This window comes from Oreochromis niloticus, linkage group LG3 (assembly GCF_001858045.2).
Source record: "Oreochromis niloticus isolate F11D_XX linkage group LG3, O_niloticus_UMD_NMBU, whole genome shotgun sequence".
Taxonomy (NCBI): domain Eukaryota; kingdom Metazoa; phylum Chordata; class Actinopteri; order Cichliformes; family Cichlidae; genus Oreochromis; species Oreochromis niloticus.
In genome coordinates this window covers 44,853,499-44,874,559 of record NC_031967.2, presented here as the reverse complement: position 1 = coordinate 44,874,559, position 21,061 = coordinate 44,853,499, and the positions used below count along the sequence as shown (strand labels likewise).

Below are 21,061 nucleotides of genomic sequence, written 5' to 3'. Positions count from 1 at the left end.
CATAAAACAGTTCAAAAAGAGTTATAAAAATATGATCTTCTCGAACTATAAAGAAAAGGAAAATATTGAAATTAAGTGAATGTCTCTATTTAAAAAAAAAAAAAAATAAAAAAAAAATACAAAAATAAATAACAATTAAAAAAAAAATAAAAATTCATGATGTAACATTATAGCATAAAGTAGATCAGAAATCTGTTCACTATTTCTATTACAAATTATATCAGTAAGGAAGCTGACTAAATATTAACTGATAATTTATGGCAACGGGGTGGGATTAAATAAGTGTTTACTTCTTCCCACTCCCTTTCAACATGTAAATTAATCAGAATGTTCTTTGGGGGTGTTTTTGTATGTATTTTGTATAGTGTATATATATATATATTTTTTTTTTCTCTCTCTCTTATTTTCTTTTCTAAATGTACCTGTATATTGTTCACATGTTGAAATAAAAATTACCAACCAACCAACCAACTGAAGCAATTCCCTGTGCATTATGGTGAAATGGGTCAACAGGTAGTGATGAAATGAGCTGACTGCCCAGAGGATTGCCACTCTTTTTCAACCTGGCTTCTCGCTTCAGTGTGCGGGCAGTGTATATAACAGGACGGTGGACTCTCCTCATCTGCAGGGACAAAGGAGGCCCCAGTCCTCTGTTCAAGGCATCACTCTGCAGGATAAAAGGGAGAGAAATGAGAAGTGTTACGTTAGGGCTCCCCACAGAGAGCTCTCTTCACCTGCATGAATGCCATCTAGCACTGCTTAGTCCACTAGATGAGAACTGACCGTCGGTCAAGGGGCTAGTCAGCTGCGCAGAGCTGGGCATAGACTGACAGTAGTAACCAGCCGGCCTCAAGAACTGATTTACCTCTTTCTTTATCTTGGGATGCAGGCAGGATACAGTGGCTGACGTTTTGCTCATCTGCAGGTGGATGTGTCCATCTCTCAAACGTACCCCAGATACTGTACCGCCCTCTGTCTGACTGCACACATCTTCGGCTTGGCCATGAGCCCCATCTGCCTCAGAGGCTCGGTCAGACACTGCACATGCTCTGTCCAGGTGTCAAATTGGATGATGACATCATCCAGGTATGTAGCAGCAAATATGGTGTGCTGCTCGAGCAACCGGTACACAAGGCCGTACTGTACTGCATTGCAAAATGCTGCTGCAATGCAGCAGCATCTGCTCTTTGGGATTTGATGAAGGTCCAAGAGCTTTCTTTCTTTCCCTTCTGCCTTGGAGGGAACATTTTGACTACAATGGGTGAAAAGCAGATGATACAGATGCGTCACACTTCTTTTAACTGACACCACTTTACAGTGAGACTCCAAAATAAAGATGTCACAGCACTTCTTTAATGTTGACTGAACTCCTCTTTCCCCTCACCTCTGCTTGCGTCTCTGGTGTGAGGAACTAAGATTGGTCGAAAACAAGTCAAGGAAAAAAGAGAATTCAATTCAATTCAATTCAATTTTATTTATATAGCGCCAAATCACAACAAAAGTCGCCTCAAGGAGAAGTCTGCACTTTTGCAGTTCAACACAACAGACCTTTTTCATGCTGCTATGTGAACAGCAGTACGAAAAGGGTCTAGAAAAACCTGGAGAATAGCATAAGAATTGTTCAAATAACACATTTTAACTTTCCACCAGTGTTACGTCCCCCCGAAGGGGTCTAGGCATGCAAGTGAGGGGACCAGTAACAAATGGGTCCAGAACAGAATGAAAGGAGAACAGACAGGTGTTCTTAGTAAATAAAATAGTCTTTATTATAGATTATCTTAACATAAAGAGCCAGCAACGCCGTTTTACCAATAACACTTGGAAAAAGGATGCAACAACAAAGAACACCACAACCAAACAAAAAACTCCACACCACGAGGAGGCACTTCCAGGGACTCACAAGCTCACCCTGTCACTAGCAGCAGCTAGCTTTACTGTTTGCGAGGCCCACAAGCCCACAGTACTCACGTGAAGCAGCTAGACCAGGGGTGGGCAATCTCAGTCCACGAGGGCCGGTGTCCCTGCAGGTTTTAGATCTCACCTTGGGTCAACACACCTGAAATCACATGATTAGTTTGTTACCAGGCCTCTGGAGAACTTCAGGACATGTTAAGGAGCTAATTTAGCCATTTAAATCAGCTGTGTTGGTTCGAGGACACGTCTAAAACCTGCAGGGACACCGGCCCTCGTGGACTGAGATTGCCCACCCCTGACCTAATATCTCATCTGGTAAAGATAATAATAAATCAAGCACTGAATTGCTTTTCACCAGAATTTAAGTCAGCCAGCGCTTATTTTGCTGTCACTGAGAAACTTTTGGGACTTTCTCTGAGTAACCTTTAAAACCTTTAAAAGCAAAACTGGCTATTTAAACACACTTCCTTAATTCAAGGTTTAAAAGGGAAATGGGTGTTGCTTTATAGAAGGAGGAGCCAAAATGTATTATTCTCCCACAAACTGTGGAGTTTGTTTTTTTTTTCTATAATATGAAATCCATGGAGTCTCTTCTCACTTTATCACTGTGAACATTTATAGTCCATCATAATCATCTGTCCTCACTGTGTAACTGCATCAATTTTCATTTATTATTTTTTCTAATGTTTATCTTTATCCTCTAGCTCAATCCAACATCAGTTATAATGGTCGCTGTAGCTCACATCACTTCATATCTGTTGGTCTAATGGAAAATCACTCAGTACAGTTTCAATGAGTACAATCACATTAAAGGTTTCTCCTCTAATGTTCATGTTATTAATCTCCAAATGTTGCATGGACTGCCTGTTAATTGATGTGTTTAATCTGATGTTTTTGAAGCTGCAGCTGCTACTCTCAGCATCCATCCCGGCAGGTCAGTCTTCTTTTATTATGAAACCATAAATCTGAGCTGTGCAGTGCCAGGTAATTTCAGCAGCTGGACAGTGAAAAGAAACACCTCCACAAGGTCTTCTGTTTCATGTGAGACCTGGGGCCAATTACATGGGTCATCCTATATTATCAAAGGTGTCTACCCATCAGACAGTGGAGTGTACTGGTGTGAGTCTGACAGGGGGGAGTGCAGCAAGACCATTAACATCACAGTGTTGTTTCTGTTGTATCTTAATTAAAAATTAAATATATTAATTTGCAAATAAACACATTTTACAGTGTTGAAGCCACAGAGTCCTTGCTTATTGTTTCATCTGGTGTGATCCTGGAGAGCCCAGCTGTTCCTCTGACCAAGAGAGATATTGGCACTAAACTGCTCCTATAAAGAAAAATATGTAAAAGAGTCTACATCAGATTTCAGTGCTGGATTCTAAAAGACCTGAGGGAAGGATGGCCCTTATCCATGTGTCCAAGGAGAATGAATACTGAGTGTGACAACCCCACAAAAGGAGAGTCACTTCAGAGCTGGCTGAGAGTGAGAGTGATGATGATGAGGTTGAGTTTTATTAAGCGTTTGTCTGATGGCTTGTCAGTAAAGTTATCTAATAACAGTTATCTAATCATCTAGTAGTAAAAGCAAAAATCAGAACCCTTTGTCATGCTGTTTCTGACAGGGCTCCACAATCACCAGGGTGGCATCTTTGTTCCTGTGGTTCACCTGACCTCCACCCACGTGCACACACCTGCGGCTCATCAGTAGCTGATGAAGCTCAGCTGGATTTAAGGCCTTGTTGGAGTGCAGTTACTGGCTATGACACATCGACAAACTAGCTAAATTGATTTTTTTGGTGGAACTGAAACTCAAAGTGTACCAAATCCTGGTGTTCTGAAACCAAGACTAGAAGGTAAAATTAAATTAACTCTTTCCCCACTCTGCCAAATGTTAGTGCCTAAACATAAAATGGTTATTATTAGCGCTTAAAAACAAGCAGTGATTGAAGGGAACAGAAAAACATGTGTATATATCACTGAGTGGGTGGAGAAAAAAAGGCAAGCGCAAGCCACTGTTAGAGGACCTGGGTCGTTGTCCCAGTTTTTAAGTTTTCTTTACTATTGTACTTTGATTTTGCCTTTATTTATCATTTCTAGTCTTTTGGTTTCTTTGTCAGAGTTCTGCCTTCTGGTTTCTGTTCTGTTCCTTAGTTTGCTCTTTCTCCCCTATCAGCTGTATCCCCTTGTCAAGTCTGTATCTCATGTTAATGTATCTGGTTTTGCTTCCCTTGTCTCGTTAGCCCTGATTTGTCTCAGCTGTGTTGCCCTCCTGTTTCCCATTCCCATTGCTTCCTCTGTGTATTTAAGCCCTGTTGTTTTTTTTTTTTTTGTTTTGTTTTTTTCTTTGTCTGTGTCGCCATCTCCATCATCCTATCGTGTGGGTTCTGTCCATCTGCCTGCCAGTCAATTATCTGTATCCTCAGTTTGTTTAGTTTTCTGTCATGCCTTACCATCCTGCAATAGAACTGAGTTTGAGTTCACGTTTGCATCTGAATGTCTGCACTTTGGGTCCTCCATACCACCACTCCTGCCTGCACACAGCCTTCACATGACAGCTACAAAAATAGCTTGAATCATAGTTTCCAGTGAGAAATATGAAACTTATGCTGCTACCAGTCCTTAAAACGCAGCTGTTATTTGACAGAAGTCAAAAATGCAGTCATGTGTAACCATGTGCACAACAATGCTTAAATGTCTGGGAAGCAGAATTGTGACCCATGTTTTGTCTGATGAAGTATTCTAGCTGTTCAACAGTCAGCGAATTGATAAGAATTTAACGATTCCACATCTGTTATTATTGGCTCCACTTTGAGGGTCCCTATCCTCTCTAAGCAGCATGTCAAAGACATTCATGCAAATTACTAATATGCTGAGTGGTGAGATGTTTGTTGGAGTATTTGTGGGAGTATTTCCCCTCTTTGTTGTGATCAGTGTTTGGTCATTATGCAAAAAAATGCAAAGTAAAAAAGTACATGTAATCTTTCTCTCTGTATTCTCTTATTATTTAAAGAGACTTTAAAGTGATCCCCACAGCAATTCTACTGTAGAAACATGAAAAGGTAGAAACTGAGGCTGGAGCCTGACTGCAGGAGTTACTTTTGTAAATGCAGGATCAGGTTTTTTTTAATGGTGCTTTTTAGACACTGATCTGAAAGATAAATGTTTGTGTTAGAAGCAGCTTTGCTGCATTTGTTTTTAACTTGGTGAAACGTAGTGTGAATCTTTTTTCTTAATTCAGTATTTTTACAGGTTTGAACTGTGTGGTCTTTCTGGAAAATGTAGGGCAACTTGTGAAATGAGAGCATGCACAGCTCTTCAGAACTGCCAGCTTTGCTTGTTTCATGTGTCCTCTGTTAATGAAACTGATTTTTTTTTTATTTTTTTTTTATGGATCTTAACGTTTAGAGACAACAGCGAGGTACTGACCTGTGTGTCTCTTTAAACTGTAGATGTTTAACTCTAAGGCTACATAATATTTATCTCCCACTGAGTCTTCTTGGCATATGCTGTGTATAAAGGCTCTGGACCTTTCCAACATGACATAGAGGCGGCTTTAGCGTGATTAATTTATTACAATTTCAGTTTCTGGGAAGTTTTTCCCTCCTCTGTCTATAGACAGTATGGCTGGTGCAAGCTTTTTGTTTATTTGTGAAACTGAGCGTGGTTGTGGACAATTCCAACTGCGCTTTTTGATTTGAGTTTTGTGTTGGATCACTTTCTTTAATTGTTCATTCTCTGGGAGCAGTGAAGACCCAAACTAGGACCTACAAGTTTTGCCGTGGCCCAGGGGCCAGTGTGAGGTTGTGCTGCAGATCCCAGCATGAAAGTTAAGGGTCCAGCCAGCCGGTGGAAAGACCGGTTGACGCCTGGACATGCGTTGGAACAGACTTTGCTTCCCGCACAGAGCGTGTCTGACAGGCGGGCGTTACTTATGCAAAAGAGAAAAGGAACAATACACACGGTAAGCATGTCTGTTATAGCCTGCGCTTCATACATGTCTGTCTGTCAGCGCTGATTATTCTAACTGTGTTTAAACCATGACTCATTTGTTGTCCAAACACATTTCCTCTAAATTTACAGAGTTACTGATTTAACAATGTATATTTTAAATTTTTAGCTGGATGTCAAACATATGATAGACTCTTGAGCATATTTATATAGCAAAATTCACAATGGTGTAACCATGTTAAATAAAAGATGCCCAAGTGTGCACCAATGCACTCTCATGCATGCCTTTAAACTGTGTGTTGATAAGTACATGAAGCGTACCTCTACCTGTATAGCTGAAAAGAGTCTGTATCCATAATTTGTGGATCTGCTGATTTGTTGTTTTTTTTTTAATGTGGCACTTTTTTGTTTTTTCCCACGAGCTGCAGATGATGAAATCCTCTTTGAGAAAGAGTCCCTAAGCTATTTCTGTTCATACTTACTGAGTTCTCTAGCTACTTCTTTACTATGTCAGTAAACTTTTTGAACAAGAAAGGTATCGTAGATTTAAAGACACATCTTAATTGAAGCCAAGGCAAAAAAAAATTAGAATGAATGTGGCTGTTCATATTAAATCCAACAAAGAGCATCTTTTACAGTTTTTCTGCTTTTGTTCACCCCAAGTTTGACAAAACCCACAGACACCAATTACTCACCCGTGTAGTTCCACTGCAAACCTCACTGTCACTTACACTGCAATCTAAATGGTGCAGGCTACCTATTCCCAGTGTGTAGACTGTCGTACATCAGGGGGTGATTCCACCTCACGTGCCTACCCCACAACAAGCGGCCGTATCACCACTAAAGCAACAAAACATAAAACAAGTCAGTAAAAGAGATAAACAAAACAAATCAAATACACCCTAAGATACAGTTCTTTATAAAAGCATGATTAAAATATATCAAAAAATTCAGAATAAAAGACCATAAACCAGGAGTCAGTCAAGGCCAGTCCATAAACGTTTGTAAAATGACAACAAGGCTACAACAAGACAGCAGCAGTGTGACACGATCCTGTAACAAAACAGAGGGAAGCAGTCGTCAGGGTACACCCTACTATATGCCACATTATAACAAACATGTAAGAGTCTCACTCACCACTCCCTAAAGGGCAATACTAAAATGAGCAGCTTTCTTGAAGAAATAAAACCACTCTGCAGTGCTTAGCCACCTTGGATGGGAAAAGAATGCCAAATGCCTCCGTGTAGTAGAGAAGCGCAGCTGTTTCTTATAAGGCCTCTAATTATCAGCTGGGAAGGTGTGGATGTTAGTGCTGCATTCGCAGACATCACTTAAAAGCCTACCCAAAATCTACTTTACTACACTAAGGTTTCAAATCCACAACCCCCAACAGATGGTTTGTTACACGTGGGCGAGAAGTGCAAGCCACCCTTTACTTAAACAGCCTCACACACTATAGATTGTTGAAGTTCTTGTGTCCAAGGGGTTTTGCCACAGACGTGACTTCCACTTTTTTGATAAAGATCACTCCATCTGCATATTTCGTAAGAAATTAAGCGTCTTTATTAAGCTCTTATTTATAAATGTCTACACAATAATAGACGCCGTGTGCTCTGTGACATTGTAGTCTTCTACTTCTGCTTTCATTGGTTTGCATTTTAAACTCCAACTTTTCAGGTTGTTATGAACGGCTTATATTTCTAACATTTTGTGATGTAAAAGTGAACCATGCAGCTTTTTTATTTTCTGCATGATGGAATGAGTTAAGACACGAGTTATTAAAACAATTATAAATGACAGTGTGATGGCCATAGTACTTAGTGCGGGTCAAATATGTTAAGGATAATGTTTCTCAAGGTAAAATTGCAAAGAACTTTTGGACAGGAAACAACATCTTGTAGACAGTTACCTCAGAACCTGCTGAACCTCCTCAGATCCTGTGCTGTCAGATGTATGTATGTAAGGTTAAACTTTCCACAGTCCTTCCACTTAAGTAACCAAACACATAAAGTCACCCTTGCCAATAATCGACTGTTCCTTCAAAGAAGTAGCTCAAACAGACAACTGACTCAGCAATGATAAGTAGCGCAAGCCTAGGCCGATAATCAAGCAGAAGAAAATTAAACGTTTTTTGGAGGGTTTTTTTGTTTTTTTGTGCCTCTGCAGATTAAAGAAAAATATGTTTAACAATTCAACAAGACCCACACCTTCAGCACACGTACATTTAAAATTTGGAACAGGCTCAACGTTGCTGTTGTTTAATAGTTTTTAGCTGCTCTCAAAAGTCATTTTATTGATTGAATATTTCCAGCTGATATGGAGACTTACAGCATTTCAAATGCATGTCCAAAGGCTTTAAACATCCACTTTGTCTGTAACGACAGTATCAAACTGCAGTGCATTGTTTTTACTAAAATTCAACATTTAGCAGTGTGGAGGAATAAATGAGGACCCAAGAGCAGGCCCTCGCTGAGATTCGAAGGAGGTTTATTGTAAAATAAAACACAAGGAGAGAATGGCAAAACGGAACTAAAGAAAATCTAAACTGGGAGGAACTAAACTACAAAACACCAAACCAGAACATGAAGGAAGGGGAGCGAAGGCACATGCAGGATGGCAGCAGGGAGAACACGGAAGATACACGAAACTTGTCTGAGAACAACGACAAAAAACAAAATCTGGACCTCCAGACAGGAGCACAAAAGGCCAAAAACATAACTCTGGAGACCAAGGCACAAAGTCCATCAAACAGAAGTCCAGGAGTCCATAATTTAGCAGTTCGGGGGATCACCCCGGGGGTCGGCAGCACAAAAATCCACAACACAAAAGTTCAAGGAGCTGACAGCACATCACTGCGTCCTGATACATGTCCCGCAACACCCTCATGTACTTCTCTGCCACTCCTGACTTCCCCACACAGTACAACAGTAACTTTCTTGCACCCTATCACAAACTTTTTCTATAGTCTTAGAGTCCTCAAACATAACCAAGGCTTTCCTTCACTACACACCTATGATGGAAATGAAGCTGGTATTAGGCAAATAAATGCTTTAAGCGATGTCCCATGATGGGAACACACTGCCGGCAGACATCCCTACTAAAAAACAAAAAAGTCAAAAGAGAAATATGCTAGAATTTTAGATTTGGTTTAAAATATTTTGCAGTAATTTGCTTTCCTTATCCAGAAATGAAATGATTGTGTGGTTAAAGTTCTTCATCAAGACAATTTAAAAAAAAAAAAAAAAAAAAAAAAAAAAAAAATCAAACTACTTTAGCAAATGAAATTAAATTTCACTGGAAGTAAGTCACCCACATGAAGTGTTTCAGGTTGTGTTTTTTTTTTTTTTTTTTTTTCTTCTCATATATAGCTGCTTCCTGTATATTCAGTGGTTCTTCCACAGGAAGTGGTACTGTAGGCCATCTGTGGGGTTTTTCACACATCTCATATCTCTATGCTGAAAACTTTGACTCATTTTACGGAAGCTCTGTTTTTTCATGTCCTGATGTACTTCTTTGAAATGTTTTTGTGAAAACACACAGTAAACTCTGCATATGTATCAACACGAAATATTGATTTTACATTAATGTTTTTTTTAATGTAACACTTGCTCTAAACAGAAGAACTGCTGGTAAAACTTTTTCTCCTAACAGAGAATAATATCCCCATGACCGATCCTGATCCTGATCCTACTCCCAAACTGGTGAGCATCATCCTGCTGTTCATCCTCTACACTTGTTTACTCATACTGGCTGTGTACACCTACCAGAAGTGGGCTCAAAGCAAACTTCAAAAAAATCTTGATTATGTTGGTATATATCAATTTTCCTTAAGGGGTCAGAGGACATAGATGCTGAAGAAATGTCAGAAATCTATTATTATCATATCTAATGATTAAACTTTACAAAAACAAAAATTTCAGTCTGGACATTAAGTTCACAATGTAAGACTTTTAACCTTTGTGTGCATGGTGCCACCTTAGTTGCAGGCTTTGTCCTTTTACAGGGCCGTGCAGAGACGTTTATAGGGGCGGGTGCTCGAAGCTAAAAAGGGGCAGACTGAACCAGGCTGAATAACAACAACACGCATTCATCAAGAATCTAATATGGGATCGCATCATACTATATCACTGTTGTGAGACAAAGCAAATGTAGCCTATGTTTTACCTGATGGGTACAATGTTGCTGTTGAGGGGTTTCTGCTGCTCCTGCTGCTGATAGTGCTGGAGGGCAGGGCTGTGTTGATCTGAGTCTGTAGACATTAAAAAGTCCATAGGAGAGGTGGTAGCTGATTAAACAAGTGTCATGAGATAATAACAAAATGCAAAGATTGGTGATGGTGCTTGGAGCCATAAGGCAACAAAAAACTGAGAAACAAACTAGGCTCTGCCTGTGAATCACTCTTTGCCTCTCTTCCTCCTTCATCCCCTCATCTCATCTATCACTCTCCACTTGCTGTCCATCTGAGAACAAGGCACAACTTGCTATTGCAATAAACTATTATTTAATTATCCACACTCTGTCCCTGTGTGTTAGCCCTGCGACAGACTGGCGACCTGTCCAGGGCGTACCCCGCCTCTCGCCCTATGACAGCTGGGATAGGCTCCAGCGCCCCCGCGACCCTGAAAAGGATAAGCGGAAGCGAATGGATGGATGGATGGATGGATGGAGAGTATAATAACTCTTAGAACTCTAATGTTATTTTGATATTTGTCTCTGTATCTTGCAATTTTTTGGCAGATCATCAAAGAAAAGTAGCCTTACCTCACTCTGTCACTATTTGTGAAGAAATTTCTCAAGTTCAGTTTTAGATCCATGAGGTTCAGGCTGGACTTCATTATTTCAGTCTTCAGGCACAAAAGTTACTTTAAAGATGGAATCTGACTGCATGAGGTTGCACACCTGGTTGATGTCTGAAGCAACAATTTAAAAGGAAACTATTTCAACTTTTTTGTTTCCAAACACTACTTATCTAGGGAAACTGCAGCATAACGTCCATCAGTCAACATTGCCCAGAGACCAGGGAGCTGGAGAACAAGCTGACAGCTTGAACCCAAAATGTGGTTTTTCTGTTCATCTGGACGTAGCGTTTTCAGTGGTAGAAACATTTGTTCAGTCATCCAAGTGACTTCTTCAGTCTCAGCTGACTGCAGGTTTCCCCAGCCTTACAGCTTGAAATGAAAATATTTGTGGGTTTCATGCAGTGCTGTGAGCCAAAATGTCACTTTGAATGTGTGTGAATGCATTAGTGGTAGAGCAGGTTTTCTACCAATCAGAAGGCTACAGTATAAATGCCAAAGCATGCTTGGGCAAGGTCCTGAACCCTGAGTTTTTGACAGTGCATCTGTGTGAGTGTTTGAAAGGCACAGACAAACGTGTTTCATGAATGTGTTTAATTGGGTGAATGAGACTGAAATGAAGTAGAAAAGTGTTCAAGTGCATTTATTCTGAGTAGAGGTTACTGCTTACTTCTGCCTCCATTAAATCTAAAATGTGCTCTTTTTCATGCAGGCCTGGACATCTTCACTGTAATAATTTCACCATTTTACTTTTACTTCTTAAGCTGCTGTCCTTGGTGGGGCATTTGGAGCCAGAAATAGCTAATGATATCAGAACTAACAAACAGATAAGGATCAGATCATCCTGTCACCTGAAGGCAACATCTCTTTCCATGAATGAAACCATAGAGTTATGGTTATTATAATCCTTTAGTTCAGTCTAATCACATTAAGGGGAGTGGGGTATTCACAGTGGTGCAAAGTCAAATTACACTGTGTGATGCAGGCCCCTGGTTGTGTTTGAGTATGTTCATGCTCCTGCAGCCAGGAAGGATGTTCACTTGCATCACATTTCACAGCAAAGTTTCCAGCTGCTGTTGAGTCATTTCTGTGGCAGAACAGCTGACAGACAGTTATCTGATATCCTTGTTACAGTCAATGATGTGTCAACAGAGCTCGTTCTCAGGCAACAATAGGTGTTGTTGTTATTGTTGTATGAGGCTACGTCCACACTAGCCTGGATAAATTTGATAACTGCGTTTTCAAATCTATCTGCTTTGCAGAGCGTTTTCAAAAGGCTGGGTTTTCCTTGACTGAAAACGCCGTCTCAGTGTGGACAGAAGGCCAAAATGGAGAGAAAAAGATGCGTTTTCAAACAAAAACGTATTAGTGTGGACGTGGCCTGAAGCAGCTTATGTGATTAAATGTTTCCACAAAATGTTGCACTATATAAAGTTTCTGTTCTTCCTGCAGCTCGAGCTGAGGCTAAAAGGAAATGGCCTGATCATCTGTAACTTGAGTGCGTGAAGAAGATGATCAACAATCGAAATATCACTGGGATTAAAGCAATAGTCTTACACTGATCTTTTCAACCTTAATAACCTCTCAGCAGCAATTATGTTAGATTTTGTATGAATCTAAAATTTTATGAACTGAACAGAAAACTGTCTCATTTTTGCATTTGATTAATTTTATGTTTTTAAAGGACAAAAGAATGAATGTCACAATGTTAATAAGAAGCACTCCAAGAGTGCAAACCTTCACCAACGCAGCTCACTCTCCAGGCAGTAGGCTGTTAGTATTGTGTAACCTGGCCTTAGAGAAACTATCTGCTGTGGTAAGTGGAATGAAGAAGTAAAAGTAACCAGGCAGATGTGCCTTTGCAACCTTTTGAACTAACTGGGAGGACTTACTTTGATTGTGCGAAGATGTTTGCCTTCATGGCTTTGTGACACAAAACTTTCTGCTGGAAATAGCCGCATGTGTTATAACAAGATATGGTTACAGTTAGGGATGGGTATTGATAAGATTTTTACGATTCCAATTCCATTTTTGATTCTGTTTAACGATTCGATTCTTTATCGATTCTCTTATCGATTCTTGTTTTTAAAAAGGAGAACATTAAGGTCGTTTAGCTTAGAACTGTTTTATATCTTCTCTTTCAACAAGATAGAAATTTAGGACTAACATGGCCTTATAAACCCAACAGTGAGATCTTAAGAGATCCAGCCTACGGCTCTTCAATGGGGTGTCACAGGGTCCCCGGGGAAAATTGTAAATGTAAAATAATAAAATAAATATTCTTCTGTAGCAATAACAAAGTATAACATAAATTATTCTGTAGCAATTACACAAGAATATCCAGTAATGTCCCTGCCTACAATTAAACACATTCACTTACCGAAAATCGGGGGCATCTGCTGTGGCAAATGGGTGCAAGCCTTTGACCACAAACATTAGTCTCAAAGGAGACGCTACCGGTAGACTGCAGCAAGAACTGCCAGCATCTGAGCCAGCCAGACTCTGTCTCTCTCATCATGGTCACCTAAATGCACAGTAATGGCAGGTTTTGTAATAAGGCAGATCGCGCTAACATAATATGCACTGTTAGCTGATTATTTACCTGCCGCATTAACGGGAGAGGACGTGCAAACGTTACCGCTGCTGCTGGGTTGAGATTCACGAGTCCGGAGTGGAATTAAAAACACGACATTCATTTAAGGTTATCGCGTGTTTTGTGAGCAAATGCTTTTGCATATTCGTAGTGTTTCCTCCCTTAAATGAAATATTTACTTTGCAAATATTGCAAGTTGCCCTGTTGTCATCCGTTCTCGTAAAGTATAACCAAACTTTTGAGCGTTTGAGCCACTTAGGCGGGATGTTTCCTGCCAGGTACGCTCCGACGCTCCGCAACGTGGTGACGTCTTTCGGGGCGACTGGAATCGATAAGGGAATCGTTTTCAAAATGGCTCCCTAGTTACAATAATGTGGTGGATAAATGGGTTGAATGCAGGACTTTGATCCAAGTCTTCCATATGGTGTCCCATACAATGCAAAAACATCATTTTAAACCATTTTCAGCCATAGTTGCTTTACTTTAAGCATGAACATGACTTGGTTAGGTTGGAGTGGGTGGAAATGTTAGCAGTTAGCTGTTTTATAGAAAGCAGGTTTTCATTGACTACATGGATTTGTGTCCCAGGTCCAGGTTAGGTCTAGTTCTAATAGTTTCAAAGTTAAAGGCCTCACTCTGCCAGTCTTGAAAGTATTCAATGCTTCCATGCAGTGTTAGAAAAGGGAAGATGTGTTTGTATGTGTGTTTATGAAGTCAGGTTGGTGTGGTCTATTGCATTTTATTCATATAAGGAAATTCGGAGCCATTTATATTCCCAGTCTGATTCTGGCATTCTAGTGACAATATGATAATAACCTTCCAGGTTAGAGATTTTCTGCGTCATCCCTTTGATAGTTTTAGGATTTTTAAATGTTTAGGATCTCTCTCAGACACGGCTTTTTTAATGTTTTGCTTTCTGGGTGTATGCCTGGCTAAAGTCACTCTGAAAAATATCCTCTATAATAACCACCAACACAGGAGGGCAGTGTGCACTCAACTTTTTACTCTGTTATCTTCCTGATGCACATGACACATGTTACACTTCAAAAATATTCCTACTATAAACATTATGGATGAACCAAAATTACCTCGCACAAGATGCCAGAAAAAATAATTTATAGCACACAAACATATTATAAGGTAAGATAAGTGATGATGAACTATTTAAATATAAAAAAAATAATATTGAAAAATAATATTGCATAAACTAATATGCAATATAAATGTAAGATAAGTCTTTATTGTCATTGCACAGTCATACATAGTGCAAATGTGGGACAGTTTTTCCAATTTCATTGTACTACGTACAACACAACACAGTAACTTAAGTAATAAAAAGAAGAAGAAGTGTATGGTTATTGCACATTGTTATTATTGTACCTTTATTTTGAAACTGATTGTTTGTTATATTTATTTGAACTAATGAACGATATCCTTAATCTTCAATTCAGCTCTGTGATCAGAAATGCTTCTTGGTGGAAAAATAGTCTCACAAATGTCCTCATCATTAGTGTGTCTGTCTGTCTCCACCTTGTGGACATTTTGACACTTATTGCTTGTTTCATTGCAATCTGAACACTACATATAAAGTAATATAAATACTTATAATCTTGGTTTAGAAAGTTCCTTTCATAAAAGTTGACCCAGTGTCTCCTCTGGTTAGTAAGATAAAATAATCAAACACTGAAACACTTTTCACCAGTTTAAGTCAGCCAGCTCTTACTGTGGTTGCCACGGAGAAACTTCAAGGACATTCACTGAGTAACCTTTAAAAGCAAAACTGTCCATCTGAGCACACTTCCTTAATTCAAGGACTAAAACTGAAACACGGGTGTTGATTTAAAGAAGGAAGAGACAAATGTTTTATTCTCCCACACACTGTCGACTTGTTTGTTTTCTATAATATGAAATCCATGGAGTCTCTTCTCACTTTCTCACTGTGGACTCTCATCCACTGCTTGGATTTTGTCAAAGGTAAATTAATGTGTTTCTTATACAGATATTACTTTTAGTTCATTTTACACATGGGTTTATTGGTTGTGAGTCCCCTTTTTCAGTGCAGTGTGAACATTAATAATCCTCTTATCTGTCTTCACTGTGTAACTGCATCGATTTTCATTTATTATTTTTTAATGGTCTTAAAGCCTCAGACAGTTGAGAAGGTGTCGTTCTGACTCTGCAGCTGTAACATGTAACACTAGACTGTACTTTAATGCTAAACAGTGGATGTCCGTTTGCCCCTCCAATGATACAGCCCAGCAGACCATGACTGTTATAGATAGATAGATAGATAGATAGATAGATAGATAGATAGATATGCTTGCATGTATAGCAGAATAATATACATCTTAATCCAGTGTTAGTTATAATGGTTGTTGTAGCTCGTGTCTTCATATTTGCTGGTCTAATGGAATATTTATTCTGACTCTCATGTTAATCTTTTGTGAGTCCCCCCTCTCTTTTAGCACTTACGATCAGTACAGGTTACTTCTCTGATGTTCATGTCATTGATCTCCACACACTGCATGTAGTCTACTGCATGTTAACTAATGTGTCTCGACCTGATGTTTTTGAAGCTGCAGCTGCTGCTACTCTCAGCATCCAACCCAGCAGGTCAGTCTTCTTTTTTTATGAAACTGTGACTCTGAGCTGTGCAGTGCCAGGCAGCTTCAGCAGCTGGACAGTGAAGAGAAACACCTCCACAATGTCTTCTGTTTCATGTGAGACCTGGGGCCTATTACATGGGTCATCCTGCACCATCAAAGGTGTCTACCCATCAGACAGTGGAGTGTACTGGTGTGAGTCTGACAGGGGGGAGTGCAGCAACACCATCAACATCACAGTGGCAAGTAAGCTTGCAATGCCAGATAGTTTTATATTAGATAAAATAAAAATGAACACATTTTGTAACTGAGGACAAAAACCAGAGTCAGAGACCACAGTTTATCTTCCTGCATTTCAGCTGGTCTGATCCTGCAGGGTCCTGCTGTTCCTCTGACTGAGGGAGACAGTGTGACACTAAACTGCTCCTATAAAGAAAAATATGCAAAGGAGTCTACGTCCAATTTCAGTGCTGAATTCTACAGAAATGGTGCTTTTATTGAAAAAAGGTCTGAAGGAAGGTTGAGACTTATCCATGTGTCCAAGGAGAACGAAGGCTCCTACAAGTGTGAACATCCAACAAAAGGAGAGTCACCGGAGATCTGGCTGGAAGTGACAGGTGATGATGATGATATTAGGTTTCATGAAGCTTTCGTCTGATGGCTTATAAGGACAGGTATCCAGTAGTCTAGGAGTCAAACTATAAATCAGAACAGTCATCCTCCTGTTTCAGTTTTTGGTGCCTATGTAATGCGTACACTAAAGCTGATGTGCCAGAATGTCATGCTGACTAGAATGATTATTTTAAATACAAGGGGAAGCAAGTGAGTCAAATACTAAGGGCACAAGCAGGTCTGATCGGAAACAGTTTATTTCCAGACCAGGGAGCACAAATTTAAAAAAAACAAACAAACAAAAAACACCTCTTAAAAACATACACAATAAAATGTTATCAATATACTAAAATCCCCATGGAGACTAAATAAAACAACTCTAAACCCCATAAAAACACAATTTTCTATATTCACTATAATTCCCTGGTGTAATTATGCCAGATGCTCATTATGGGTCCACCCGCAGGCCAGGAATCCCTTCTCCAGAGCGAGGTCCACACCAGCCTCGTCTCCGGCAGATGAGGAGGAGCCTCCTATCCCCCTCTCGTCCCTTCATTAGGCCCAAGATTGGGTGCACTGCATTAGATTTACTTACATACAGTGTCCCAACATTTTTAGGGTCCCAAAAATGTTCAGGGTCCTTGTTTAGAATTCTCAGTAATGAACGCAAATTAAAATCTAACTAAAGGTCAAAGTTCTTTGTCAAACTCTCCCATTTTTATTTGCAAACTGCAAACTGCTGTTGTCATCCACATGAAGCTCTTCAGGTTTCTTTGATTAAAAACTATATATGAGCTGCTTCCTGCAGATTCAGTGGCTCCACCATAAAACGCAGTGAAAGGCCATTTTAGTGTTAAACGACACATTTCAGACACACCTCAATGTCCTGTTGAATGTTTTTATGTAAATACACACATACTGGGGTGGCTGTAGCTCAGGTGGTAGAGCGGGTCACCTACTCACCAGAAGGTTGGTGGTTTGATCCCAGGCTCCTCCAGTCTACATGCCAAATATCCTTAACCCCATGTTGCCCTCCGATGCATCCATCGGAGTGTGAATGTGTGTGAATGTTAGATAGAAGCACTAAAAACCGTATATAAAAGTGATTGGGTGAATGCACGAGTTGTATAAAGCGCTTTGAGTGCTCAAAAGTACTACTGAGAGTAGAAAAGTGCTTTATAAGAGCTAGTCCAGTTACACAGTAAACTCTTCACCACTACATGAACGGTGGATTTACTTTATTTACTTTTCATGTAACATTTGGTCCTAAATAGAAAAGATGATGACAAAACTGTTTCTGTGTCACAGCTCGAGCTCCGTCTACGACTGCTCCTCCTCCTCCTCCTCCTCATCCTCCTCCTCCTCTGATGTCTCTTCCCAGGCTGGCATACACAATCTTTTTGTTCATGCTGTTCACTGGTATACTCATACTGTATATATCCATGTGCAAAAGTTGACTCAAGGTAAGAGTACAACTAAAAAAAATCATATTTAGAATATATTCAATTTCCACACAGGGTCAGAGGTCCAATACAACACCGTAGCTGCCAAACAAATGTCAAAAAATCCATCATAAAACTATTTTTCCAAACTTATTTTGTCAGTCTAACAATAATTTAAGTATGGAATCGGGTGATAGATACATCTGATAGAAAATAACTGAAAAGCAGCAGCAACACTTTAACCTCTTGCTGTGAAAGATTCACGTTTTCCATTTGCAGCCTCCTCCAGTTGGACAGTAGATGCCAACTGACCACAGTGGTGTAAAATGAGCTTCTCAACTCATGACACTTTGTGAAACTGACCCTTGGTTGTGGCTCATCTAGTGACCTCAGACATGTTTGTGTGTTGATGTTCATTGAATGAAGACAGATATTCATGTTTTCAGCAAAAAAATGTCACGGCAGATAAAGATGGACAATTATCATCAGGGATTGTTATTGTTGTTAATGAGGTCAGAGGTCAGAGCTAGTTCTCATGGCAACAATAGAAAGTGCCACTGTTGTATAACGCTCCTTACATGGGATTAAGTTCTGCTTTTAAAAAATCCCACTACGTAAAGTTTCTGTTCCTCCTGCAGCTGAAACTGAGACAAAAATGAGAGAGTGTGATCATCTCTGACTGGAGTGTCTGAGGATGAAGATCATGATGAACAATAACGATCAATGTATCACCAGGATTAAAGTAAAATTTTTATTTGTTTTACTTTTTTAACTTTATTTTTTAACAGCTGATGTTTTGCCTACACTGTTAGCTCATGACTTGATGATCAATCTGCTGTTTGCGCTGAACTGAAAACTGCAAAATTCTCACATTTGATGTGTTTTTGGTTTATAAGACAAAACCAATGATTAAGCCAATGTCAAAATGTACATAAGCTTCATGCTAGTCTTCATATGTCAGTATTAACATTCCCATGCTGTTAGGTGCATTTAAACAGGTGGATTCAGTGGCAGAAACACACACGGGCACAGAATAGCGGTGAAGCAGATTTATTAACAGTGGTCAGGGAATATTTACAAGGGGACGGGGCTATATACAATGGCCAGGTAAATGTGCGAATAAACAGAGCCGAGGTATGCAGGCAGATATAGGTGGCGAACCAGAGCTACCTGAGAACGAGGGACAAAACAGAATTAGGGGATAAACGTCGAGAATCGAGAATGAAACTGAAGCGGACGGGGAGAGTTGGAGAGCTTACTTGAAACACCAGAATACAGGAATAACAGCGATCGCAGGCCAGCGCCAGGTAAGTCTCTGTCACAGATCCAAAGATGGGCCAGCGCACAAAGAAACAGGCAGGCGAGCAGGCGGCGAGACAGGCTGGTGCAGAGAAAAAGCAGGCAGGAGATGAATCTTAAAAACATGTACCTCAGTCGCACGGAACCAACAGATTAAACTTGCAACAGCACTGTTACCACTTGTGGGAACGACAATAATCCGACACCAGACGTCCGTCACTCAGCTCCATAAATGCTCCCACTGATGACGTCCAATGCGCCGCAGGTGTGCCGGAATGCCGTCAAACACCGCCCCGCCTACCTGTGCCGAAAAGGGAAAACAAACCCCAGAAACACCAACACACATGCCACCAACTCCTAATACATGCTAATGTAGTAATGTCTTTATTATTGTAGTTAAAATCAAATAAAAAGTAATGTATTATGTTTCTTATTTGCTCTGTGTATTACATTTTATAAAAAAGTTTCTTTTAGGAAACCAGGGGTGCAAAGAACGTCCTTCTTGTATCATAATGCTATGTATGTTGGATTATCATCAATATAAAACTAAAAATGACCAAACGTGGAGCTACATGTGGAGCTATCAGTTGATATGTTGCATTGTACTCCACATATAGAGGTGAGGGGATAACTCCTTTGTTGTTTGACCATAGTGATGACTAGTTCCACATTTTGCCTTAATCCAAAATTGATTTAATTCATCATTCCCCTCAACTTTCTAAGCACAATGCTCCATGATGAAAACGCATGTAAGTACTGTAGTATTGCTTTATTTTTATTTATTTATTTATTTTTGTCTTTACCAGCTATGAATCATACTTTGTTTGAATAATTATCAGGGGCTGGGTCTGTGACCCAGCGTTTTGAGTTTGTTCTGTACTTTTGACTTTCTTATGTTAAGTTTGTGATTTTAAGTTGAATCTTGAATTATTCTTATTTATGGTTGAGATAGCTTTGGTTTAGCCATTACTATCATCTGTCTCCTTTTTTTTTTTTTTTTTTTGTTCCGTCTGTCATGTGTTTTATGTCTGTGTGTTCCATATTGTCAGGCTTGTGTTGTCATGTCTCCGTGTTTCCTGTTTTATTTTGAAAATCTTGGGTGTACTGTGTCTTGTATGCTGAATGTGTCTAGTTGTACTTTTTTTCCCTGTGATGTCATTATGTTCATTAGTGCCAGCTGTTTCCCCAGGTGTTTCCACTTCCCTCATTACCCCTCTTTGTCAGATCATCTGTGTTTCTTTCCTCCACGTAACATTAAGCTCACGTATTTGATGATTCAACTCAGGTCATGCTCATGTTCCATGTTTATGTTTTTTCCTCATAGCTTCTTACATGCTCCTGCCCTGAATCATGTTCATGTCTTTTGTCATAGTTGTCATAGTTTAGTTTCTTCCAGTTTAGGTTTTAGTTTAGTTTTCGTCCTTGTTCACTTTATCTTGTTATTTGTACTCATGTAATCACCCTTAACAAAGGGCTTTTTGTTCATTTTACATTCAGTTTTTTTGTCTGCATTTGGGTCCACTATTTGCTCAACATACAGTCAGTGGACAATAATGTTCTTATAAATAAACAAATGTATCGTTACCTTGTTAATTACTTGTTAATTACTTAGTCAGCAGCTCCATGTTCTGGTGGGATTTGTGAATCCATGTGCACAACAACTGGTCTAAACTATTATTTTCTTTCCTGAACTGCACCTCAGGCCCCAGTTCACTCACTTCAGTCTTTCTCTACCTCACCTCTCTTCAAGTCCCCCTCATACTTTGAGGAAGTTGAGGTAATAAATTTGTATGATTGAAGTCGTGTCTGAATACACCACTTCATAGTCTATGTCTGCCCCTTGCTGTCTGA

At 39.7% G+C, this 21,061-nt stretch overlaps 1 protein-coding gene and 1 long non-coding RNA gene across 4 annotated transcripts in view; one reads left to right on the top strand and one right to left on the bottom strand.

Annotated features, from left to right (window-relative positions):
- Positions 1–3,263: 3,263 nt before the first annotated feature.
- The window catches only part of LOC100709290 (type-2 ice-structuring protein), a 169,799-nt gene continuing 152,001 nt past the window's right edge, over positions 3,264–21,061 (top strand). The window contains exons 1-4 of one of the 3 annotated variants that reach the window (XM_025901701.1): positions 3,264–3,770; positions 15,831–16,103; positions 16,217–16,474; positions 17,778–19,308. In XM_025901701.1, coding sequence (XP_025757486.1) covers positions 15,959–16,103; positions 16,217–16,474; positions 17,778–17,926 — 552 coding nt within the window. In that variant the 5' untranslated portion in view covers positions 3,264–3,770; positions 15,831–15,958 and the 3' untranslated portion in view covers positions 17,927–19,308. Of the gene's footprint in view, positions 3,771–14,918; positions 15,229–15,830; positions 16,104–16,216; positions 16,475–17,777; positions 19,309–21,061 lie in introns of those variants that run through there. The other 2 variants (XM_025901700.1, XM_025901702.1) reach the window with 2 other exon arrangements.
- Positions 6,281–8,067, bottom strand: LOC109198921 (uncharacterized). Its single transcript, XR_002059463.1, has 3 exons — positions 7,003–8,067; positions 6,830–6,918; positions 6,281–6,705 (listed from the first exon to the last, which is right to left on the bottom strand). It is a non-coding gene; the product is annotated as an uncharacterized LOC109198921 (long non-coding RNA).